General features: G+C 46.4%; 3 protein-coding genes across 5 annotated transcripts in view; 1 reads left to right on the top strand and 2 right to left on the bottom strand.

Annotated features, from left to right (window-relative positions):
* ccdc125 (coiled-coil domain containing 125) overlaps positions 1-6,933 on the bottom strand; it is a 7,433-nt gene extending 500 nt beyond the window's left edge. The window contains exons 1-8 of the mRNA XM_056592080.1: positions 4,957-6,933; positions 4,534-4,619; positions 4,326-4,408; positions 3,858-3,970; positions 2,876-2,980; positions 2,508-2,658; positions 1,553-1,668; positions 1-1,426 (exon numbers count right to left, since the gene is read on the bottom strand). The exon at positions 1-1,426 is cut by the window's left edge and continues 500 nt beyond it. Coding sequence (XP_056448055.1) covers positions 1,277-1,426; positions 1,553-1,668; positions 2,508-2,658; positions 2,876-2,980; positions 3,858-3,970; positions 4,326-4,407 — 717 coding nt within the window. The 5' untranslated portion in view covers position 4,408; positions 4,534-4,619; positions 4,957-6,933 and the 3' untranslated portion in view covers positions 1-1,276. The remainder of the gene's footprint in view (positions 1,427-1,552; positions 1,669-2,507; positions 2,659-2,875; positions 2,981-3,857; positions 3,971-4,325; positions 4,409-4,533; positions 4,620-4,956) is intronic.
* Positions 6,934-11,667: 4,734 nt separating this feature from the next.
* On the bottom strand, positions 11,668-22,852 carry rad17 (RAD17 checkpoint clamp loader component). Of its 2 annotated transcripts, none has more exons than XM_056592079.1 (18): positions 22,712-22,852; positions 22,095-22,210; positions 20,271-20,477; positions 19,909-19,989; positions 19,471-19,636; positions 19,110-19,246; positions 18,424-18,476; positions 17,314-17,439; positions 17,122-17,191; positions 16,906-17,017; positions 15,918-16,106; positions 15,552-15,646; positions 14,441-14,587; positions 14,016-14,144; positions 13,572-13,692; positions 13,016-13,073; positions 11,956-12,892; positions 11,668-11,817 (listed from the first exon to the last, which is right to left on the bottom strand). In XM_056592079.1, the coding sequence occupies exons 2-17, from the start codon at positions 22,125-22,127 to the stop codon at positions 12,694-12,696; spliced, it is 1,923 nt and encodes a 640-aa protein (XP_056448054.1). In that variant the 5' UTR covers positions 22,128-22,210; positions 22,712-22,852; the 3' UTR covers positions 11,668-11,817; positions 11,956-12,693. The 2 variants fall into 2 exon arrangements, with proteins under 2 accessions (XP_056448054.1, XP_056448053.1); XM_056592078.1 differs by having other exon boundaries at positions 11,960-12,892.
* Positions 22,853-23,088: 236 nt separating this feature from the next.
* ak6 (adenylate kinase 6) lies at positions 23,089-25,098 on the top strand. Of its 2 annotated transcripts, none has more exons than XM_056592081.1 (5): positions 23,089-23,299; positions 23,374-23,466; positions 23,621-23,736; positions 24,119-24,264; positions 24,745-25,098. In XM_056592081.1, the coding sequence occupies exons 1-5, from the start codon at positions 23,263-23,265 to the stop codon at positions 24,932-24,934; spliced, it is 582 nt and encodes a 193-aa protein (XP_056448056.1). In that variant the 5' UTR covers positions 23,089-23,262; the 3' UTR covers positions 24,935-25,098. The 2 variants fall into 2 exon arrangements, with proteins under 2 accessions (XP_056448056.1, XP_056448057.1); XM_056592082.1 differs by having other exon boundaries at positions 23,091-23,299; positions 23,678-23,736.
* Positions 25,099-25,712: the final 614 nt, after the last annotated feature.

The following is a 25,712-nucleotide window of genomic DNA, read 5'->3' as shown; positions in this document are numbered from 1 at the left end:
ACCCTTCTCAAAGTGTCACCCTGATAAGCTCCCAATGTCGTCCAGAGACTAATGGAAGACACAGTACAGAGATACAGATATTTATAATTGACGTATTGTAACCATGGCAAAACGGATTGCTACGCTGTTCCCAGAGCACTATAACAAAACAACAAAAAACCCTGGTCTCAATGGGCTCCGGTAAGATAAGGGTTAAAAATGAAAACAAGCCATTGAATGATCAATGCCTTTATTATTATTATTGAATTACCAAATATCCTTCCTATGGCCTAAGATTTTTGGTCTGGTTTGTGCCATGATTGTTTGTGTTGGTGTAGGGTATCTTGTGGTCCTGGTGGCTAGGTCCTGGCATCTGGTAGTTACCAAGGACAGGTATTTCAAATCTGCTGGACCCTATGAATGGGTATTGGTGTCTGGTGGACCCAATGGATGGGTATATTGGTGTCTGGTGGACCCCATGGATGGGTATATTGGTGTCTGGTGGACCCTATGGATGGGTATATTGGTGTCTGGTGGACCCTATGGATGGGTGTTGGTGTCTGGTGGACCCTATGGATGGGTGTTGGTGTCTGGTGGACCCTATGGATGGGTGTTGGTGTCTGGTGGACCCTATGGATGGGTGTTGGTGTCTGGTGGACCCTATGGAAGGTTGTTGCTGTCTAGTGGTTCCTATGGATGGGTCTTGGTGTGTGTGGTGGTTCTTGTGGATGGGTTTTCACATCTAATAGTCCTCAGGGTCTTGGTGTCAGGTAGATCTTGTGGCTGCTGGTTTCCCTTGATTCTGGTAACTGAGTGTTGGCATCTGGTGGTCCCTCAATGTCTGGTGGTTGCATTAAAAGGGTATAAGTTCCTGCTAGTTCATCTGGCAGGTTCTTGGAATCTAGTGGCTCTTCGGGCTCTGGTGGCTGGTCTGGCGGAGTGTGTCCGGTGGTTCTCCTGTGGGGGTCGTTGGGTATGATGGTTCCCCTGTGGGGGTCTTTGGGTCTGGTGGTTCTCCTGTGGGGGTCTTTGGGTCTGGTGGTTCTCCTGTGGGGGTCTTTGTGTTAGCTGGTTCTCCTCTGGGGGTCTTTGTCTCTGGGGGTTCTCCTTTGGGAGTTTTTCTGGCTGGGGGTTCTCCGGTCGGGATCTTAGTGGGCTGCACCGTCTAATGACACCTCTTTTGGGTTCGGAGTGTCTTGCGTTCCCTTTGGAGGAACAGTAGAGTTATGTAACTGGTATCGCTTATTCTTTGAACCTGATGGACTTAGCAGTGAGCTTGTCTTGAACTGTGACTTCCTCAAGGACTGGGGGGTAGAGTTACAATGGTCCGCGAGTCTAATGGCCACGTAGCTTCAACAGGTAACTGTTTCTGCAGCTCTTTCGCGTTGTGGGCCAGCATGTGGCTCACCTTCCTCTGGTGAGCAAGAGCCTCCTCCTTGTCATTCAGCTGTAGTGGAGCATAGAGCATAACACAGGGCTTACTGCGCATCTGATGAGAGGAGCATGCTATGTGTATTGGGTAAGAGATGACTGAGTTTAGGTATAAGGCTACATGTGGTTAAGTGAGACTGACCAAGTCCAGGAGTTTTTGCAGGGTATCGGTGTGTTCAAGTGATGCTTTGGCTTCCAGGCCCGAGGGAAGAATGGCTCTTAGTCTTTGAGCCACACCAACCAGAGTTCTGTTTGCACCTTGAAGAGAAAAGCGCCACAAGTCTTAGTTAAGTACACCATTAACACCATTTTTTGTGCATGAAGCAGAAGTCTTATATTACAGGGAGCAGAGATGTCCCATTCATGGTATTGCTCGGTATAATTAGCATTATATCGATATTTTGCCAATTGTTTTGAATAGCAAATATTATTCTGGATCTGAAAAAAATAAAATGGTGCCTTTTTGAAACTGACAAACTAACGTCTAATCATATACATAAACTTTGTTTAACCACAGAGCTCAATTGAGTCCCGGGACTCTTTTTTAATGAGGCCCTGTGTACAGACGACAAAAAAAATAAAGAACACAGCTAGGGGTTAGGTGATCTAAGAGAGACGAGCAGAGACGTGGGACCTGCCCTGTGTCTCCCTAGGGTGGGACCTGCCCTGTATCTCCCTAGGGTGGGACCTGCCCTGTGTCTCCCTAGGGTGGGACCTGCCCTGTTTCTCCCTAGGGTGGGACTTGCCCTGTGTCTCCCTAGGGTGGGACCTGCCCTGTGTCTCCCTAGGGTGGGACTTGCCCTGTGTCTCCCTAGGGTGGGACTTGCCCTGTGTCTCCCTAGGGTGGGACCTGCCCTGTGTCTCCCTAGGGTGGGACTTGCCCTGTGTCTCCCTAGGGTGGGACTTGCCCTGTGTCTCCCTAGGGTGGGACCTGCCCTGTGTCTCCCTAGGGTGGGACCTGCCCTGTTTCTCCCTAGGGTGGGACTTGCCCTGTGTCTCCCTAGGGTGGGACTTGCCCTGTGTCTCCCTAGGGTGGGACTTGCCCTGTGTCTCCCTAGGGTGGGACCTGCCCTGTGTCTCCCTAGGGTGGGACTTGCCCTGTCTCTCCCTAGGGTGGGACTTGGGCGTGCGCGCCTCGGCCTGAAGCAGGAGGCAGTCGCTCCGCTTCCTCAGCTGCTGTTCAAAAGCGATGCGGAAAGCATCCGCCATCAGGAGGGCCTCCTCCCTGCTCCTCACCAGGAGGTCCAGCTGCACACACACACACACACACACACACACACACACACACACACACACACACACACACACACACACACACACACACACACACACACACACACACACACACACACACACACACACACACAAATGGTCAATAAAAAAAAACTGTAATATACAAAGACAATACATTTGAGAGCTGATTGAGCGCAGTTCACTGTAGTATTGAACAGCAGCAGATAGAGACCTCCTGTCTGAGCTGCAGGAGTTGTGTCCTGCTAGCAGCAGCGGTCTTGGCACAAGGACAGGACTCCATGACCCCGGGACAGCGGCAGGCCCCTAGCACCGCCAACTGGATCAAACAACAACCAAGGGGAGAGAGGTGGTCAACAGAGGTCTGTCGGAGTCGGCCCTCTATAATGAGCCATCGTCCTACGTCCACTTCCTCAGAGCCGGCCTGAATTCGACATGGTGCACAACTTTGTAGTTAATGTTAAATTGGCTTCAGAGCAACCATTCTGAAGGGTATGGTAAAACAATTCTGGTAAATACATTATCCGTAGTTTGATATCTGTGATATGATATATATTTGGGCATGTGGCTCAGGAGGTAGAGCGGGTTGACTGGTAACCCGAAGGTTGCTAGTTCGATCCCCGGCTCCTCCTATCCTAGCTGAGTGTCGAAGTGTCCCTGAGCAAGACATCTCACCCTATCTGCTCCCGAAGAGCTGGCTGTCGCTCTGCGTGGTCGGTGTGTGAATGTGTGTTTGAATGGGTTAATGTTAGGCAATATTATAAAGAGCTTTGAGTGGCCAGTGGTTAGAAAAGTGCTTTGTAAAAGCAACCCATTTACCATTTATATCCAGCCCTGGACGTATCCTATCCTCAAAACAGGTTGTTTTCAGTGAACGTTACCATCCAACCTATCTCCCCTAGTGGAGTGGTCTTTTAACAGAGCGATCACACCTTTCAGACATTGCTGCTTGTTTCTTTGGCCAGGCTCTTGTTACTGCCTTATCCCTGGCTGAGGAGAACCATTTGCCACCTCACCACTATTATTTGTTTTCGAAACATACAAGTTATCATATAACGATGTAGACCGTTTTATTCTATACACTTTCATTGATTTCATTTAGATCGTATAACATGCATGCTTTTGATAAGCGAAAGAATTGCTCAACTGCAAGATGTGGAAGAAAATGCTGTGATAAAAGGTCTCTTCAAACTCACCTCAAGGAGGGTGCCATCTCTCCCATGGCCACACGGAGGCTTGGTGCTTTCGTAGGCCTTCTGCTCTCTAACGCTCAGCATGGAGAGAAGCTCCATGCACTGTTGACTCAACCCTTTTTCAAAAGGATACCATGTCAGTTTCACATTGTTTTGCACACTCACCAATTAATGGGGGGTGGGTGGGTGTATAGAACATATGCGGTACCAGCTATCAGTCTGGTAAGGCGACTGCATAAACACAACGTTGTTCGAGGCGAATGATCTTGAGTAAAGATCAAAAAGCGCGCAAACACACACACACACACACACACACACATACACACACACACACACACACACACACACACACACACACACACACACACACACACACACACACACACACACACACACACACACACACACACCCAAACACTCACATACTAACACACACACCGAGGAATGTGTGAACACAGAAGATGCAGGCACCTGTGTTTTCAGCCTTCAGCTCTCGGCTCTCCTTCAGCCTTTCCTCCAGACTACTAGTCAGTGCCTGGTTTTCACTGTTCATTCTGGAAATATTCAAGAGGGGGATCAGTGAAGATGCTATTGATGCCATTGTTGTAAAGTTCCTGTTGAAAAATAAATATAAATGAATAAAATGCATATGAAAATGTGTATGAAGTAACAATCCAACCTGTTGAACTTCTGCTCCCATGACTGTTCACATTTCTTTATCTGCACTTGATTGGACGTTATCTCCCACTGTAAGCCATTCACCTCCTACACAGAAAAGAGGATTTGCTCATTTAAGTTGCAGACATTCCTATTTACAACGGCTGACTGGCAAATTGCAGGAGTTGGTAGAGGGAAAGTGGGTGATAAGTTAAGAATACAAAAAACACAGAGGAAGCAGACATCATTAAAACACCTGAAGAAACGAGTACAGGCAACGGAATACAAGCATAAGGGATACGAGACATGCATGGAAAACACTGTTGACCAACAGCCATCTTAGGCTGTTGGTCGACAAGGGGGTCCAAGAGAACTCTCCTTAACAACAAGGAAAGGTAAACATTAGAACCCCCTGAAGCTATAGGAGCAACAGAGACCCATGTACCTTCTCCAGGGCCCTGGCCCGCTCCTCACTCTTCTGCAGCAGGCTCTTGGTGTGGCTGGTGGCTTTCTCCAGGATCGTCTGTCATAAAGGACAGCACACCCTGGTATTAGGCCATAGGACATAATGTTCGGATTTGCATCAAGTAAAAATAAAAATAATAAATAATAATAAATAAAAATATGTCATAAAATAGCAAATGTCTTATTAACCACTGCTGTACTGTGACTGGCATCATGGTGACTGAAAAAACAAAACTAAAAAAATTGAAGCAGTTTAAATGTTCCTGATTAAGCTGTTAATACAGATGTAATAAGGCATGTTACTACCTGTAGCAGCAGTACTTGACATAGGATAGAACCCGGCTTATTGGTTGGTCTCATTGAATACAACATGTGATATAACACACACACAAAAAAACAGTGCTACATTTTATACACAGGCCAATAACATAAAATATCTAATTGTCAGAATGAGCTGCAAGTCTGTAGTATCAGTGGTTTGCATTGCTGAATGGACTGACACAGAGACAGAGAGAGGCAGAGAGAGAGAGAATCCAACAGTCACCCTTGTTAAGAGAGACCATAGGGTGAGACAGTTCAAGATTCAAAGATTCAAGATTCAAGATTCAAAAAGCTTTATTGTCTAGTATGTTGCCATACTAGAAAATTGTCTTTTGACTGAAGGCTTGGAGGTGTGTGTGTGTGTGTGTGTGTGTGTGTGTGTGTGTGTGTGTGTGTGTGTGTGTGTGTGTGTGTGTGTTATTTGTGTGAGTTCTTTGAGGAATGAGTGTTCTGTGTGTGTATAGCTATGGGGATGAATGATTTTTTGTAGATAGCTTTCCTGGCCAAAGGCATTCTGAATCTTCTGCCAGAAGGAAGTAGATCCAAACAAGGATGGAGTGGGTGGGAGGGATCTAAGAGGATGGAGTTGGTCTTCCTTCCCACTGCCTGGATATACAGATCCTCCAGCGCTTTCTGGTGTATTCCTATTAGCTTGCTTGCTTGCTTAGTTAATCTATTAAGTCTGCTTTTGCTTGCGTTTGTGAGGAAGCCGTACCAGGATGTAATGTTGCAAGTGATGATGGATTCCACCAGAGATTAGACCAGTTAGAGGCTTGTTCTCTGCTGGAATAGCAGAGGAGCAGTCAGTCAACAGGTGTTGCCCAATTAACTTAATTTGCTCCTAATCTCCTGCCACCCCACCCCCCAGGGGACCAGATGTTGCAGAGGTGGCCCTCATGATGTTATAGAACGTAAGCCTAACTCTACCCTATGAAACTTGCTTTTCAGCTATTGTTATCCCCCCATCTGAACCACACTGTATACTTAGGCTACATGCTGTTTGATAAGGTTATTGTATATGAAGTACAGTACACATGTTGTCAGATAGTGTAAATGCATTGCAACAGCACACTAATGTGATTGCAAAGTGTAATAAAATAAACTATGTGAAAAACATACTGATTCATGTTCCAAAATGACCCAGTTCCATAAGTAGGACAAATATGTGTTAAAGCTGTTCAGATTGCATGACATCATAAATGGTAGATGGACTGCATTTCCACAGCGCTTTTCTAACCAGTGGCCACTTAAAGTGCTTTACAATACTGCCTAACATTCACTTATTCATGCACACATTTACACACAGACGGCAGAGTCAACCAGGCAGGGCGACAGCCAGCTCGTCGGGAGCAGTCAGGGTGAGGTGTCGTGCTCAGGGACACCTCGACACTCGAGGGAGGAGCATGGGGGAGCTAGGGGATCGAACCAGCAACCTTGTTACCAGCTAACCAACTCTACCTCCTGAGCCCCATGCTGCCCCTCAGGTCCTTCTGTGTGTCTGTGTGAATGTGTGTCACTGTGTGTGAGAGTGTGTGTGTGTGTGTGTGTGTGTGTGTGTGTGTGTGTGTGTGTGTGTGTGTGTGTGTGTGTGTGTGTGTGTGTGTGTGTGTGTGTGTGTGTGTGTGAGAAAGAGAGAGAGAACCTTTCCTTGTAGGGTCTTCAATGCCTCGTATTTCCCCTCCAGGTGGCGCTGTGTCACCTCCAGCTCAGAGCGTAGAACCTCCAGTGTCTCCAGACACAGACAGGACCAGAAGAAGTGTGTATTGTAATGCTTGCAGTGAGGTATGGGGCCAGATCCTAAGCGAGTGTATCATTCAAAAGCTTTGAGAGAAGATTGAAATGTTTATTTCTGCATTGTCCTACCTCAGTTGCCTCCTGCAGTCGCTCTCTTAGCTCTTCTTTTGAAAGGTCCACCAGGGACCCTGGTAGAACATAGAATAGATCAGAGATAACATAGTAGGATATATATTGTATCGTGCTAACACTTGAGGATAAGATTCAACGTATCTTTACTTCAGGTTAGGTTCAGGAACCAACACCAGTATTCCTACGCTGCTCATGTAGTGACGTATCACTCCGCATCTAGTTCCTTTTACACATCAAACCATCCCCCCTGTTTAGCTAGAGAATCAGGAAAATACATAACACTGTGTATTAACACTTGATTCAATCCATTGACATTGTCTCATCTCATCTCATCTCATTTTCTTCCGCTTATCCGGGGTCGGGTCGCGGGGGGAGCAGCTCAAGCAGGGGGCCCCAGACTTCCCTTTCCCGGGCCACATTGACCAACTCTGACGGGGGGATCCCGAGGCGTTCCCAGGCCAGTGTTGAGATATAATCTCTCCACCTAGTCCTGGGTCTTCCCCGAGGTCTCCTCCCCACTGGACGTGCCTGAAACACCTCCCAAGGAAGGCGCCCAGTGGGCATCCTTACCAGATGCCCGAACCACCTCAGCTGACTCCTTTCTAAGTAAAGGAGCAGCGGCTCTAATCCGAGTTCCTCACGGATGGCTGAGCTTCTCACCCTATCCCTAAGGGAGACGCCAACCACCCTTCTGAGAAAACTCATCTCGGCCGCTTGTACCCGCGATCTCGTCCTTTCGGTCATCACCCAGCCCTCATGACCATAGGTGAGGATAGGAACGAAGATCGACCGGTAGATCGAGAGCTTTGCCTTGCGGCTCAGCTCTCTTTTCGTCGGTGCGGTAAAGCGAACGCAATACCGCCCCCGCTGCTCCGATTCTCCGGCCAATCTCACGTTCCATAGTACCCTCACTCGCGAACAAGACCCCGAGGTACTTGAACTCCTTCACTTGGGCTAAGGACTCATTTCCTACCCGGAGTAAGCAATCCATCGGTTTCCTGCTAAGAGTCATGGCCTCAGATTTAGCGGTGCTGATCCTCATCCCAGCCGCTTCACACTCGGCCGCCAGCCGATCCAGTGAGTGCTGAAGGTCACAGGCCGATGATCCCATGAGGACCACATCATCCGCAAAAAGCAGTGACGAGATCCTCAGACCACCGAACTGCAACCCCTCCCCACCACGACTACGCCTCGATATCCTGTCCATGTATATCACAAACAGGATTGGTGACAAGGCGCAGCCCTGGCGGAGCCCAGCACCCACCGAGAACGAAAATGACTGGCTGCCGAGGACGCGAACACAGCTCTCGCTTTGGGAGTACAGGGATTGGATGGCCCTGAGGATAGACCCCTTTACCCCATACTCCCGCAGCACCTCCCACAGTTTCTCCCGGGGGACCCGGTCATACGCCTTCTCCAGATCCACAAAACACATCTAGACCGGATGGGCATACTCCCAGGCCCCCTCCAGGATCCTTGCGAGAGTGAAGAGCTGGTCCGTAGTTCCACGTCCGGGGCGAAAACCGCATTGTTCCTCTTCAATCTGAGGTTCGACGATCGGCCGAACCCTCCTTTCCAGTACCTTGGAGTAGACTTTACCAGGGAGGCTGAGAAGTGTGATACCCCGGTAATTGGCACACACTCTCTGGTCCCCCTTTTTGAACAGGGGAACCACCACCCCGGTTTGCCACTCCTTTGGCACTGTACCCGACTCCCACGCGATGTTGAATAGGCGTGTCAACCATGACAGCCCCTCAACACCCAGAGCCTTTAGCATTTCTGGCTGGATCTCATCAATCCCTGGGGCTTTGCCACTGCGGAGATGTTTGACTACCTCAGTGACCTCCACCAGGGAAATTGACGACGAAACACCATCAACCTCGAGCTCTGCCTCCAACATAGAGGGCGTGTTATTCGGGTTCAGGAGTTCCTCAAAGTGTTCCTTCCAACGTCCGACGACCTCCTCAGTTGAGGTCAACAGAGTCCCCTCCTTACTGTACACAGCTTGGACGGTTCCCCGTTTCCCCCTCCTGAGGTGCCGGATAGTCTTCCAGAAACACTTTGGTGCCGACCGAAAGTCCTTCTCCATGGCCTCTCCGAACTTCTCCCACACCCGCTGCTTAGCCTCCGACACGGCAGCAGCTGCAGCCCTTCGGGCCTGTCGGTACCCTGCAACCGAGTCAGGAGTCCTCCAGGATATCATATCCCGGAAGGCCTCCTTCTTCAATCGGACGGCTTCCCTGACCACCGGTGTCCACCACGGTGTCCGAGGGTTACCGCCCCTTGAGGAGCCTAAGACCCTGAGGCCACAGCTAGCCACCGCAGCTTCAGCAATGGAGGCTTTGAACACAGCCCACTCCGGCTCAATGTCCCCAACCTCCACAGGAATGCTAGAAAAACTCCGCCGGAGGTGTGAGTTGAAGATACCTTGGACGGGGGCCTCCTCCAGACATTCCCAGTTCACCCGCACTACGCGTTTGGGCTTACCAGGTCTATCCGGAAATTTCCCCCATTCCCTGATCCAACTCACAACCAGATGGTGGTCGGTTGACAGTTCCGCCCCTCTCTTTACCCGAGTGTCCAAAACATGCGGCCTCAGATCAGATGACACGATCACAAAATCGATCATTGATCTTCGGCCTAGGGTACTCTGGTACCAGGTACACTTATGAGCACCCTTATGTTCGAACATGGTGTTTGTTATGGATAATCCATGACTAGCACAGAAGTCCAATAACAAACGACCGTTCGGGTTTAGATCAGGGAGGCCGTTCCTCCCCACCACGCCTCTCCAGGTGTCTCCATCGTTGCCCACGTGGGCGTTGAAGTCACCCAGCAGAACTACGGAGTCCCCTACTGGAGCCCCATACAGGACTCCATTCAGGGTCTCCAAGAAGGCCGAGTACTCTGAACTGCTGTTTGGTGCATACGCACAAACAACAGTCAGAGTTTTCCCCCCTACAACCCTTAGGCGCAGGGAGGCGACCCTCTCGTCTACCGGGGTAAACTCCAACACCGCGGCGCTCAGCCGGGGATTTATGAGTATCCCCACACCCGCCCGGCGCCTCACGCCCTTGGCAACTCCGGAGAAGAATAGAGTCCAACCCTTATCCAGGAGTACGGTACCAGAGCTGAGACTGTGCGTGGAGGTAAGCCCCACCAGATCTAACTGATAGCGCTCCACCTCCCTCACAAGCTCCGGTTCCTTTCCCCACAGCGAGGTGACGTTCCACGTCCCCAGAGCTAGCTTCTGCCGCCCGGGTCTGGTCCGTCGAGACCCCTGACCTTCGCTGCCACCCATGTGGCTGCGCACCCGACCCCAACGGGTCTTCCCACAGGTGGTGGACCCATGAGATGAAGAGAGGGGGGGTGCCACGTAGTTTGTTCGGGCTGTGCCCGACCGGGCTCCGTGGCAAACCCGGCCACCAGGCGCTCGCCATCGAGCCCTCCGTCTGGGCCTAGCTCCAGACGGGGGCCCCGGGCTTCCTCCGGGCCGGGTCACATCTCCTCTTTTTTCGATATTCATTGAGGATTTTTGAACCATTCTTAGTCTGGCCCCTCGCCTGAGACCACTCTGCCATGAGAGACCCTACCAGGAGCACAAGGCTCCAGACAACACAGCCCTCAGGTTCACAGGGACACGCAAACCTCTCCACCACGATAAGGTGACGGTTCCAGGAGAGGCATTGACATTGTCAAACTATAATTTTTTCTTTCTCTCTGCCATCCAACACATTTAAACATATTCATCACATGATAGTAATGTTTCACTCTTTTCTTTCTTTTTAAATTACGATCATTACGCTGTTCGACATACAGGTGATCTTAGGTTGAGAGTAAAAATCCCGATTATAGCATGTTGAACATGACATTCGGCCATTGCTTTGCAGCTCACCTGAAAGCCGAGGCACAGTATTGCATTAAGTGGAACATCTTCATCAACATCTTTCCTTCATAATTATTTGTCATATTTATATATCTTCCATTTGTGTGTTCTTGACTTTTAATTTTGCTCGTATCCCGTTAATCTCCGCTTGCGGTTATATTTTTTCTTATGTTTTGTGTGTATGCCATATGTGACTGTAGGCTACTGCCTGTCTTGGCCAGGACAGTGGAAGAGATGTTTAATCTCATAATGATTATTATTTTCAACTAACCAATAGTAGTTGCCTTGCATTTTAAAATGTCAATGCACTTATCAGCCCTGAATAACAGTCAAAGCTATTTAATAATTGATTTACATGCATAGTACACTTTCCATTGAACATTACCCCTGTTAATTATAATAGAGGTTGAGCGCGCGCAACGCGCGCTCGAAAACTCCATATTAAAGCATTCATAAAGTAGCATATGGGACCTCTAAGTACACATGCGACTCTTCAAAAGATGAATGCTAATGATTCTGGTGTCAAAATATACCTGATCCTGTTTTCAACGACGTATTCGGCATGCCGTACGATGTCAGAGAGAAGCCCGTGTCGCTCACTGTGCTGTCTCGGTGGAGCTCCGTTCCGCGGGGGGTCACAGGCTGCTGGGGCCCGTTGGTCTGGATGTCGAGGGCCGCCAGACGTATGTCCATACCGTCCCCCAGATCTCCTTCTGCCATGTTATCATCCAAGACTCCTGCTCCAGTAGCGTCTACGTTACCCTGCATCTGCAGGTTATGTTATGTTATGTTATCAGTTGTCAGTCAGTCTCTAACCCACACACACACAAACAAACATAGGAGTACATTGGCAAATTTAACAGAATTTCACCACGAGAGGCTGGTTCACTTGCATACAAAACTTACTTACTCTCAAAGGTGTCCTAGTTCACTTGTTTCATTTTAGTTGTGCGACCATTGCGTTTGAGGAAGCGGACGTCTGTGCCATCCGTGCGGAACCAGAACAACACAGGTTCATGTCCCTACTACTACTACTACTACTACTCACATGGTTGCCATACAGCCTACGACCGGATGAGTTGTCGTTTTTATTAAACAAGATCACAACGAATCAGTCCTCTTTTGCGTGTCGGTTCCAGCGTCAGAGGCCGTCTAAAGGGAGCCTACTGAGCCTACTGCTGAGTAAATATTATCCCAAGGGGCGTGGAGTGAAGCGGGCGTGACAGCACGGTACCGCGATGACTGAACTCATTCTGTAACAAAGTTTTATTGTTATCGCCTGCAACTTGGAAAACAAAGGAATAGGCGAAAAAAATGCGATTGAACTACTATGAAACGTGAACAAGTGAAAAAGAAAAGCATGTGAAGGTTTAACTTATTCCTAATGTTTCATGATCAAGTTGATCCAAGGAGTCACAGTCGGGTCTATGCCAGGCCTATAATTCAACAGATATAGGCAGCAAAACAATTGCAAATACAACACGCATAAATACAATAATAATTATGTTAAGCAATGATGCACTTATAAGAGAATGACAATGGGGTGCCGAGTTGGTGTGCTGATATTACAAACAATAGACTACATCAGACAACAAGATGAGAAGCAACGGTTTGAACCAATAAGTCAATTTCAGGTTCCCAGGGTTATTCACTGTCATATTCCTCAATGAGCAAGTCCTCCTCCTTCATGAGGGCCTCAAACGTTGTGGGCTGTGGCTGGCTGGCAGGAAGCTCTGCCCCGGCCTCCCGCGGAGGTGACAGGGCTCCAGCCTGGTCTCCTTCCACCTCGTCATCTAGATCCAGTGTCCCGGGGTCCTTGTCTGTCAGGGCTTCAAGGTTTAGCCTAAAAAAATGAAGATTGTTAACTGAAAACCAACTGGTAATAAAATATGAGATATGAGGTTTGAATCCAATAATAATGTCCACGTGAAATCATGCTGGGGGGGGGGGGGGGGGGGGGGGTTACCTGCCAGGAAACCTCCTATTTGCAAGCTGACCCACATCCTGTATGAAGGCTATCTGTGCTGTGAAGTGAAGAAAATAAGTCAACCCATGGATAAAAAATATGATCAACAAGTGAAAAAAGCATAGACTATGAATAAAGTGTGCCATGCAATTCTTTATCTTTTAAGTGCTGCTTGCACCATCATATTTGTCATCAAATTACATTGATTCTGCACTATAGACTGGATAAAACACAGAATGTCAAACATTGTTTTTTAAGGGAGCAATTTGAAGATAACTATGGCATTACTCTTTACTTACTGAGTGAGCCAGTGTTGTACTATTCAACGTAAGGGCTGATGGAAAGATATATTTCTAGCGATCGTGATCGCCACATCACAGGTCCGCTGAATCAATAGCTCCTTCCGTACGGCACTGTCAGTGCTTTGCAAAGCTGGCTTTATGTGACCGGTGAAAAGCAACACAAAGCCTTGGCAAGTGGTCGGTTTCCTCCTGTGTTTTTCCCGTCATGGTGGTCAGATTGTCGACTCCCTTCTAACGGAGCAGTGAGTTGTTACCTGGGTTTCTCATGGGGTTGCTGAGCTTGGCGAGGTAGGGCAGAAGCTCCACTTGGAGGATGGTGGGCGTCAGGCAGAAGTTGATGAAGAGAGATTGGGCGGCCTGGCAGTTTTCCCTGTGCTGTGAAAAGGAAATATCGTCACTATAATTTAGATTTTGATGAAAGAACATGCACATTCTGTAAATTAAGTCCCGCGTCCTACACATTTGACATCAACCTTACGCTAACATCGAGTAAGGAGACGACTAGCTGCTCAACAAAAAAATAAACAACACTGCAGCAACTCAGTCTCCATTTAAAAAATGCAGCAATCGTTCCGCTCCCTTAATAACACAAATACACCATCTAAATATGTACATGTTAGGAACAGAGCAACGCTGGTGGAGTCGAGTATATCAGCATCCATGTTAGTAACCTGAGAAATTGATTCCAAAGCGTTTACCTTTTTGTTGATGATTAGCCAGTTGGGTTTGTGCAGCGGTCTGAAGCCGACCGGAGCCTGGGCAGAGTTGCAGTGAAGGAGCCCCCTAGTGGCAACTGAGGAGCCGTACTCCGCCATGACGGCGCGCGACTAGAACAGAAATTAGGCGTTTTTTATCATCGCCACAGTGCTGTTCAAATTAGCAAATATTGATTGCAAGCTATTCAGCCAATGTCATTCAAATTATTTGTATTCCCTCACTTTCTGCATGAAAATGTATTTTTTCCCAAAATGAAAAAAACTCATTCAGATTACTTTTTGGGTTGAATAAAATAGAAAAGTACTTAATTTGCCTAGAGTGGAATTGGTGCGCACGTATAACAAAGTGTTGACACAAAACAACCCCTGTAGCATCCATTTACTGTCTTTGTGATTTGGAGACTTACGGCCCATTCACCGGTGAAGAAATCTGCGTCTGACAGATACTCGCTGGCCCTCGCCACGTCCTCCACCGTGGAGAAGAAGTCCAGGTAGTTCTGGTGCAGGTACAGGTTGAAGAACTCTGCAGACATGTGCGAGCGCTCCACCACCAGCTGCAGGCCGCAGGGACAACAGGACACAACGGTAAACACCGTTATTCAATCAGGTAAAAGTTAAAAATATTAAATATGATATATTATAAATGATATATTATCTATCTGAAGAATAAGTCCTGCCTCCATCGGTCAAATGTCTATGGGAAATAACATGGGGTTTTTGAATGATCGTACATAACAAACTCTATAGGTGGCGAAGAAGTAAAAGCTGCTCATGTTTTGAACTGCACACTTTTTCCATCGAGATTCCACTGGGTTTTGGATCGGGGTGCCGTTAAAGTAGTCAACTATTATGAAGAAGCATTATGCTAACGCAGAACTGCGCAGAATTTGGACGTCACGACTCTCCCAGTCAAGGTTGCATATCAACGGCAATGTTTCATAGTTTGTCTTCACAAAAAATGGAATTCAGTGGCATCAGAGCCCGTCTATGGAGGTGGCACCAATGCTGCTCGTTCATGTGGGAAATCGTTATGTTTAATAGCTTGTAAGAAATTCTGAAGACGTTACGGTTAGCCAACAAATTCTTCACAGTCACAGTCTAACCAAAAAGTTGGGTCTTTGAGAAAAGAGGCTAAACCTAGCAATCGATTAGGTTATATAGACCACTGAAATCACACGTGAAATGAACATCATGTTAGGTTGTGAATAGTTGCGAGCAACTCCCACCTCCCTAACAAGTATGACGTATGACTTATGAAGTCTGCGCAGATCAGAACTAGCTCCCGGTTTGCAACGGCACCGGCAACCCCAAACCCAAGTGGAATCTAGATGGGAAAAAGTGTGTAGTTCAATACGTGAGCAGCTTTTACTTCTTTGCCACCTACAGAGTTTGTTATGTACGATCATTAAAGAAAAACATGTAATTTCCCATAGACATTTGACCGATTGAACCAGGAGCCTCGGAGGCGGGACTTATTCTTCAGAGGTCTATTTAGAGTTTTAGAGTTGGTTGGACTACCTCAGGGTGGATTAACAGTGAGTGCCTTTGGTGCTCAGAGAGATGAGGGGGCAGTTTGTGTTGCTCTGCTTCTTGGGGGCCTTCGACGGTCTCTCCTGTCGAGAAACACACACTGAGGAAATGTTGATCAGGCCCTCACTGAATGATTCCCTGTTTGTCGAGATCAACTTATCGATGCACAGTGACAATTACACAGATTATCTGGGGTCAGCATTGTCTGCAGGTAACATTTGAGAGTTGTAAAGAAAGAGAGCAGCAAAACAAGTGCATTGAACCATGCTCAAAGAATGAAAGACATATGGGAGGCAGAAGGAACACAGCATGCAGTTACACAAAGTACTCCACTTAACTTCCGGGGAGACTCACTCTTGAAGTGGAGAATCTTTCCAAGGGCTCGGAACAGAAAGAGCGAGACGTCTTTCCCTCCGATACACTGCTCGGTCTCGCCCGGACCCTTCTCCTTAGACCGCTTCTTCCCTTGTGTCCTTTTGCACGCAGCTTTGCCCGGCAACACAGCAAGACATTTTTCCTTTTTCGGGAGCGACAGTCCCCTTTCTGATGAGAAAGGAGGCCCATTAGGTCACTGGTGTTACATTACCAGACCACAACTCAAAAGACGACCCACACACATTCATTAATTATCTTACAGAGCAACAATCTAAAAAGCTGAATCATTGAAACAAGGAAGCATTGCTGGATTGTTCAACCTGTTCACACACCCCTCACACACCATTAAAGAATGGGTTGAACTGGGTTTTACGGGCTGATCAGAGACCCACAGCTGTGACCTGGGAATGCAGTCAGGGGTGGGAAACACTCTGATGTCAAGCCTTCCTTACCCCCGCGATTGGCTTCTTGAAAGTCTGTCCATAGTGCAGCTCTTCTACTCTTTAATAAATCAACCCAGGTTCTCATTGCTCAAATGGATTACAACATTAAAGGGGTGATATCATGCTTTTTCGACTTTTCCGCTCCCTCCGAGAACGCCCCTCAATAAGTGTGTGAAACAGATGATTGTGCTCAAACTTTACTTCCGTAATAGTGTGACATCATACTATGCAGTGGGCAGCGTTAAAGTGCAGAAATCCCGCCTCCCGGCTATACGGGAGGGGGCCCTTAAAGCGACTTGATACAAAAAAAAACGATTTGGAAAAAGGCTGAAATTGGTGTGAGAATAATAATGGGTATTTTTAACAAACAGACATGTAACCCTTTATAGTAGTAACCACAAAGGCAATTATCAACCATAAAAAAGCATGATATGGGATCTTTAACATCATTAGTTGAACCATGCGGATCAACAGTTGACGCTTCTCACCCAGAAAGGCGCCATTGAAGGTATTTGCCACTTTACCTGCAAGGGAGGAGAACTGCAGGCTGTTGATGGCACTGCGTACGTCTCCGGAGCTTCCTGAGCACAGAATGTCCAGCGTGTCCTTGTCGGGTACACAGAGCCTCCCTCCAGTCTGTGGGCATAAACAGACAAAGAGACAAATGTCTTAACATGCACAGAATATGTACACACACACACACAATTACGTATGCATTAGAATTAAAAAACTTTCCCAACCTTGGCTGCCTCAAAAGTTGCGATGCGCAGTAGAATCTTGCTCATAGTAGTCGGCGCCACAGGGTTAAAGCTGTAAAAGAATAAAGGTTGGATTTACAATGTTCCCCCGTGTGTGTGTGTGTGTGTGTGTGTGTGTGTGTGTGTGTGTGTGTGTGTGTGTGTGTGTGTGTGTGTGTGTGTGTGTGTGCTGACCTAATGTTGCATATGGACAGCTCTTCCTGGATTTCCTTAGGAAACAGAAGTCGAGAGTGGCTGTCCCCACTCAGGTTCTCTGACACGATAAATACCAACGGACACCTTCTTGTCTTCACAAATCTCCTTAATGATAGAAGATAAAAAGTATTTTTCATTCATACCGTGTTTCAAACATACCACACCTGAATAATCAACCCTTGCTTTGGATCTGAAAAGAAAAACAGAGCAATCCTAAACACACACACACACACACACACACACACACACACACACACACACACACACACACACACACACACACACACACACACACACACACACACACACACACACACACACACACACACACACACACACACACACACACACACGCTTTGAGGTGGCAGTGCTAGTTATGCGACTGCTATGCCACAGTGTAGGGCCCGACCGATATTGATTTTTGAGTGCCGATGCCGATTATTTTCAGAGAAAAATTACGATTACGATTTAATCGGCCGATTAAAAACAAAACAAAAAAAAGCCTATAAAACATAGTTTTTGATACCTTAAATATACTTTAAACACTTTTGACGAATATGTGAATTGAATGCAGAACCTTTGAGTGTTTTAGAATACATTTACAGTCAAAAATGAGTGTAATGTAAAATGTAAAATAAATAACTAACTCCCAATGTGCTGCGCTCATGAGCAGTGACTAACACGTGCGTGCTGAGCAGTATGGTCTCACCGTTAGAGTCTACAGTATAACAAATTAACATGGCCTGGGACCTAAAGAAAAACAGGCACAACATGCTCAAACAACACGTCTTGTGTATATTGGTGAGGTGAGCGCGCAGCTGCCTGAGCGAGCGTGCTTTCATGTTGTACGTTAAAATTCAATCTCCTCTTTTTTACTCCAGCTAAAGTTGTTAGTTAGCAAGGCGAGTAGGAGCGCAATCTGCAGGATACTAAGCGCAATAACATTTCTAAAAAAAAAATAAAAAAAAATAGGTTGTTATCGGCGTCTTTTAGGCAGATGTTGATTGTTTTCAAAAAGGCAATAATCGGCCGATTAAATCGGCAGGCCGATGAATCTGTCGGGCCCTACCACAGTGCATTGTTGCTTACCTCAAGATATCGTGCAGGCTCCCTGGCTGCCTGAAGAAATTATTTGGGAAATCCTAGAAGTAGACAAGAGTAGAAACATTGACTCAAACATTTGCTGCCCATGCAGTCGACATTGCTAAGGCCCCGTTCACACGAAGCCGAAACGGGCGAAACCGTTACGGTTTCGATCTATCCGGTTTCGAAGTATCTCCGTAAAGACGAAGCCAAGCGAAACCGGGTAGATCTGTAGAAACGCTGTAGTACACATTCCAGGCCCATAAGGGGCGCTGCTTCTGGTACAGAAATCCAGAAGAAATTAAATAAGAAGAAGAGGCGAGCATGCGCATAAAGGCTGCCCTTATGCGCATGCTCGCATGTGATTTCTGAGACTCCGCGGGCCCATTAGCTAGGAGGTCGAGGCGTGGGGCGATGACGTCATGGTTTTCAATCGGTGTCAGGGTAGATTTGAAACCACCTCTGAGGGTGGTTTCAGAAGTTTGCGGTTTCGGTCAGCGGATTCGCCGGCTTCGTGTGTACGGAAGGCCGAACCGTACAAGACCTTTGCGGTTTCGCAATGAAATCGGCTTTGTGTGAACGGGGCCTTAATGATTACGACAGAGAAGGAAGGTGTGAGGGTTGGGACACTTTGGATAGAAGTATCTGCTGTATCACTGAATAGTAAGCATGCATGTGCTGGGCGTGCCCACCTCCACAAGGATGAGCTTCCTGTCCTTGGGCCCCTGTTCTCCCACCATCTGCAGGCAGTTGTACTTGTTGGCTCGGAGGAGGAACTCCTGGAACAGGCCCGTCTGTGAGGTGCTTAAGAAGCCATTGAACCTTGATGCTTCGCATGTCGTGTTGAGGAAGAATTAGAGCGGGAAAAAACAGGACAGATTTCTATATTATTAATTAGCTCCCCCTCTGACCATCTGAATTGTTTACAGACTTGATATGTGAATTGATCTACTGTACAACTGTTGCTGACTTTCGGCTTTTTTTTCAGAGAAAATAATAAATGAAAAAATAAATAATTCATTCATTCTAATAATAAATAAATAAAGTGCACACCAGGCTCAAATGTTTGTCGATACGCTTCAGGGTCCGCTCTGTATTCTGAGACGTTGGAAGGGTTGGTCCATTCCTGGAGTCTGAAGCCTAGCTCTTCTGCCAGAACTTGGACTGTAGCGCTCTTCCCACAACCTGAAGGACCGGTCAGCAGAGCAATAATACCCCCCTGTGGACACAGTGGAGACCAAGGTTATTCATTACAATGTTCAGCAACATTTCTAGAATTATTTGTGATGGATGATTGTATTAGAGCTATTATGGAGGGCAAGCTTTGCCACTCCTGTTTACCGTAATGGGAGAGGAAAAAGTACTTGAACCGAGACATATTCAAAGAAATTACAAAGGTTACAGGGGGGCTACTCTGTTGTCCACCTGAGAGCAGGGGGGCTGGATGAACATTTAGCTCATTCACTCATTTTCATTCAACACATTTGAAACCTTGGATGTTGTGGGGTCCGTGTGAGTCCTGATCCAGTTCTCCACCTCCTCGATCTTCTTCTTATGCACAGCGAGCTCAGCCTGCAAAAACATTTTTGTTTGACAGTGAAACAGTGAGAAAAAACAACAGAAACATGTCAGCAACAGACAAAGTCACATTGAGTCAATTTCCTTTGTATAGCCCGTAAAGCCTTTACATCACAACTGGCTTCTCATGCCCCATTTACTGTCCCCCCCCCGCCCCCCCCTCCTCCAACCTTAGCCCTCCAAAGAGCAAACCAATCAACAGGTGTGATATTTTATATATACAGGTGTAATGTATATTTAGTCCAGGTCAATGAATCATGAGTAAAGTGGTTCACCTGTGAGTGTGGAGCATGTGCGTCCACCCAGGGCACATTGTGGTCGCTCTGATGTGGCTCTTGGACAACGGACAGGGATGAAGATCGAGGTGCTGAGCTGTTGGTCTCACCCTTTTTCGTCCTAGGACCCTTGCCGACTTTCCCCTTGCTTTCAGGAGACTTGCTCGCTAAAAGGTTACTAAATGAAGGTTCCACCCAACAGTTAGCCTGCATGGAAGAGATTTGAATGAGTAATACGTTGTTGTTGATCGGGAACAAGATAAAATGTTTTGATACGGGAATATTTCAGCAGGATTAAACTATATATCGTTGACGCCTCGTTTCCACATACGTACATTCTCGTATGCGATCCAACCGTCTCCGACCGAAAGTCCATTCATTCCTATGTGATTCTCCGTAATGTCCGTTTTTCCTCCGAGACTCCTCCCCTCCGTAAAATTTCTGTCCGGTATGTCCGTAATATACGTTCAAAAAAAATTAAATTTCGCCGTCGTTTTACAGAGATACCGTATGAAAGTTTTTATGTTTTTCACAAAACATGTAAGTACCTGGCAGGCCAAACTCCTCACCGATCTCTTTCCAAGCCTGGTTGGTTTTGTTTTTATCTCTGTATATGTCGATCCTCATGTTCCAAAGTACCGGTCTCCTAAAAACGGCCATTATCATACACTCCCCCATCTTTTGTCCATAAATAAATTAATCTCCGTACGTAAAACACTAGCGACTCCTTCCGTAAATTTACGGAAGCACGGATACGAAAAACATACGTATGTGGAAAGACATTTTACGGAGGGGAGGAGTCTCGGAGGAAAAACGGACATTACGGAGAATCACATAGGAATGAATGGACTTTCTGTCGGAGACGGTTGGATCGCATACGAGAATGTTTTTCGTATCCGTGCTTCCGTAACTTTACGGAAGGAGTCGCTGGTGTTTTACGTACGGACATGAATTTATTTACGGACAAAAGATGTCCGATTTGGGGACTCATCTCGGACTCAGACTCAAAGTGTTACCCTCCTCTGGAGCCTCAGGAAGACCTCCAGACCTGGGGCCACCAACTGCACCATTCAGTCCGATTTGGGGACTCATCTCGGACTCAGAAGCAAAGTGGTCTCGCTCCCTTGGATGATTCTCAGGACCTCCAGACCGTTGGCAACCAACCTCACCGCTCAGTCCGATTACGGGACCCATTTCGGACTCAGATGCGACGTTGTCCCGCTACTCTGGAGCTTCAGGAAGACCTCCAGACCGTTGGCAACCAACCGCCACACTCAGTCCGATTACGGGACCCATTTCGGACTCAGACGCGACGTTGTCCCGGCCGTTTTTAGGAGACCGGTACTTTCGAACATGAGGATCGACATAGAGATAAAAACAAAACCAACCAGGCTTGGAAAGAGATCTGCGAGGAGTTTGGCCTGCCAGGTACTTACATGTTTTGTGAAAAACATAAAAACTTTCATACGGTATCTCCGTAAAACGACGGCGAAATTTAATATTTTTTGAACGTATATTACGGACATACCGGACAGAAATTTTTCGGAGGGGAGGAGTCTCGGAGGAAAAACGGACATTACGGAGAATCACATAGGAATGAATGGACTTTCGGTCGGTGACGGTTGGACCGCATACGAGAATGTACGTATGTGGAAACGAGGCGTAGGGTTTTGTCATGGAAGAATTGGGGTATAAGCATTTGATGTTGGATTAATCGTAAAAGTAAAAGTGAATACTGAACACAAAATATATTGCGTTGAACATATTGCACATCGCTGGTATGAATCAAAACATATGTAAGAAACATACTTTATTTGACCTTACCTTTCTGCCGAGAGAACGCTTGGACATTCTCATCCGTGGTGCTTTACATTGGCCTGGGTGCTAGAGGTCTGTACCGATCGCGGCAGATGGGGTCATCAGAGAACCACAGCTGGGACCTGGGAATGCAGTAAGGGCTGAACACTCAGATGTCGTGTCTCGAAAGCCTGTACTTGAGCAGCTCTTCTACTCTTTAATATATCAACCCAGGTTCCCATTGTTCAAATGGATTACAATATACACATCACAAGTTAAACTATGCATGTGCTTTACATTTGCCTGGGTGCGAGAGGTCTATACCGATCGACCGCTGCAGATGTGTCACATCTGCCTCGATCTCAGTGTACACCTAAGCGACAGCGGTTGAATGGCAGCCAAAGACTCCAATAAGAGCGCAGGCAAATAGTTGAAGATCAAGTTAACAGTCACCTGGTCAAATAAACCCTGCAAGAGTGGGGAAAGCCTAGTATATTACATGCGCAACGCATTGTGCAGCTTTCAGAACTGTGTTCATTTCCACTGCTGAACTTTTTTTAACAAGTATAACAAACAGAATGCGTTGAAAAATAACCAAGCCTAATCCTGTCCTTGGGTTTGTTGGTATAACTACATATACATACCTTCGCAATGTGCGTTGTTATTCAAGTTTCAGCGACCTCTAAAGGCTCGACTATAGTTGATATGATAACTAATTAGCGTGGACGCGACGGAGCGTTTCTCTTTAAAACCGAAGGGGGTGTAGCGTTAGGGCGCACTGAAGTGACGCAGGAGTCACTGTATCTTGTGAGCACGCTGAGCTGCGCGGTACGCATGCGTCGGCCACAACGCACGAAAAAACTGAGCTTTATGTGCGTTAAATCATTATAACAATATAGCCAATTAAAAATAAAGAAAGGATGAAAATAACTTATCGACTACCTGAAAATTAAAATAGATAGGGATTGGTTGTAATGCTACGGCGCACTCTAGTGACGTGGGAGTCTTCCTGTTGTGAGAGCACGCTGGAGCTACGCAGTACGCATGCGTCTAACACAACGCTGGATAAAAGGAAGCTAAATGTGTGTTTAATCATTAGAACAATATAGGAAGGCTGAAAAACACTTATCGACTACCTGAACCCTTTCTTTAAGGATCCCAGCCTCGGCATCGCTCTACAAGTCAAGTTAAAGCAATGAAGATAATGAAACGGCCCAACATTCTGCTCACAGGTGAGTGAAGTCAACGGAGTTTAGCTAGTTATTGTTTCAAAGTTTTGATCCAGTCCGTGTGTCTGTTGTTACAGGTACGCCGGGAGTTGGAAAGACAACCCTAGGTAAAGAGCTTGCTCAACGGACAGGCCTCACCTATATCAACATAGGTGACCTAGCACAAGAAGGTGAGAACTCTGTTATTCAGAAACGCACACACAGCACCCCCCCATAACACACACACGCGCACACACACACACACACACACACACACACACACACACACACACACACACACACACACACACCCCATCAGCACAATATTTTTCCTCCCACATCCAGAGGTATCAGTGGTTGTCTCTGGTCATCGTCTTGATGTTCCTTCCCCCCCCCGCCCAGGTCAGCTCTTTGATGGTTTTGATGACGACTACCAGTGTCCTGTTTTGGATGAGGATAGGGTGAGTAAAAGTCAATATATAACACCGCCATCGTGAATATTTAATTTAAATGTATAGAATTCTGATCAACTAAAACATATTCGGCCAAATTTGTTGAACGACCTTATGCAATATAAAGAACATAGAAATGAAACTGGTGAGATTCATAGAAATATTCTGTGGTCCAGACTGATGTAAGCTATAAGTAATGAAAAAAAAATGGATCAGGTATGCAATGCAGAGAGCTAATTACAACCACAATTCTTACGATAAAAGCTACACACTGGCCTTTACCTCCTTGTGTTTGCTTGAATTGCTAGACCTGGCACATGGCTGACAAGTTATTCACCAAACATGAGATGTATGGTTCTGTACTCATTTTGTTTTGCTAATGTTTCGTCAGGTTGTCGATGAGCTTGAGGAGAAGATGGTGGACGGGGGTGTCATAGTGGACTATCATGGTTGTGACTTTTTTCCAGAGCGCTGGTTTCATATTGTGTTTGTCCTTCGCACGGATAACACAAATCTCTACAGCCGTTTAGAAAGCAGGTAACTAAATCCTTAGGCTGTTTCGGTAGGAAGTCAAAGTTAGTTAAATGTGCTGTAGTTACGATTTGAGATATGACGACATATGGGGCCAAATTCCAAATCGGCGCGTCTGAGCTTTGTTTTTTCATAGGCGGACCAGTATACCTAGTGCTCGTTTTACACCTAACGCCATTTCTAGCCACTGGGGGTCCAAAGGCAGGCTAGGGGGTACTCATATTATTGTTGAAAGAATTGATAAAGTCAAATTTTCATGCCATGGGACCTTTGAATATATTACACTTTTAACGTTTGCACTGTTTCTACAATGCATTTTTTACTTTGCCTTTATTTTTCTTAATTTCTCTGTTCTTTTATTATTTCATTTGATTGTATTACATAATCTTTATGTTGATCACTTTGAGACTGCCCCGTGTATGAAGAGTGCTATATAAATAAAGTTGGCTTGCCTATAATGCCATGATGTGCTTTCCCATTCGGTAGGGGCTACACAGGGAAGAAACTGCAGGACAACGTCCAATGTGAGATCTTTCAGACCATTTATGAGGAGGCCATGGAGGCCTACAAGGAGGACCTGGTTCACCAGTTACCGAGCAATAAGCCAGAGGACCTTGAGAGCAACATGGATCGTATTGTCGAGTGGATGGACCAGTGGATAAAAAACAACAACTAGTGTGTAGGAAGTACACATACATTGACTTGTATGATTGGTCCTCACAGATAGAGCAAGATATGGACATTATATGTGGCGTATTCGCAGAAGACAAACATTATTGGGAAATTAGTAGGCATGTGTGACTTTTTCTTTTTGAATAAAAAAAATTAATTCTTCCATAATTTTTAATGTTTCGTTTTTCAACCCAACAATTCAGATGTACTGACTCCCATTAGTGCGACAAAGGTAATGCTGAAAGTGCTAGAAAGAAATGTCCATTTAAGGATTATGTAGTTCTGCAATGTATTGGTTTATTAAAATGTCCCCATGTAGGTGCCACTTTAGCATTACTTTATAGCAATTTAAAATAAACCACCCTTATTATAGTCAATGATACGGGTATAGCCCACACAGTTGCAGTATACCTTTGTATGGTGCCACACTTCTAGAGCAAATGCAATTTTGTCAAAGTCCCTGTATATTACAGAGGCTGTAGTTATTATATAGCAGCCTCTGCCCAGGATCCCATTATTTGATGGATATGATTTGCAGAAAAATCCGTTCTTGCGCCCCCTCCAGCTCCCAGAGGGGGAGGACACCCTCCGTTCCTCCCATTTCTAGCCAATAGGCTATGCCCCCTTTTCCAGACCTCCCGTCCCTTATGAGTTCACTTTTTCTCGAAAAAATTGTATATGGGTGCTCCAAAAACTTATGCATCCAATTATAATTCTCAGACATTTTATGTCACTTTCGATAATAGCGTCCGCTAAATGACTATGTATTTTTCTATCATGTT

The sequence above is a fragment of the Gadus chalcogrammus genome, chromosome 6, assembly GCF_026213295.1.
Source record: "Gadus chalcogrammus isolate NIFS_2021 chromosome 6, NIFS_Gcha_1.0, whole genome shotgun sequence".
In the NCBI taxonomy this organism is placed as follows: domain Eukaryota; kingdom Metazoa; phylum Chordata; class Actinopteri; order Gadiformes; family Gadidae; genus Gadus; species Gadus chalcogrammus.
Note: the sequence above shows the minus strand (reverse complement) of the source record. Positions and strands in the feature narration are given on the sequence as shown.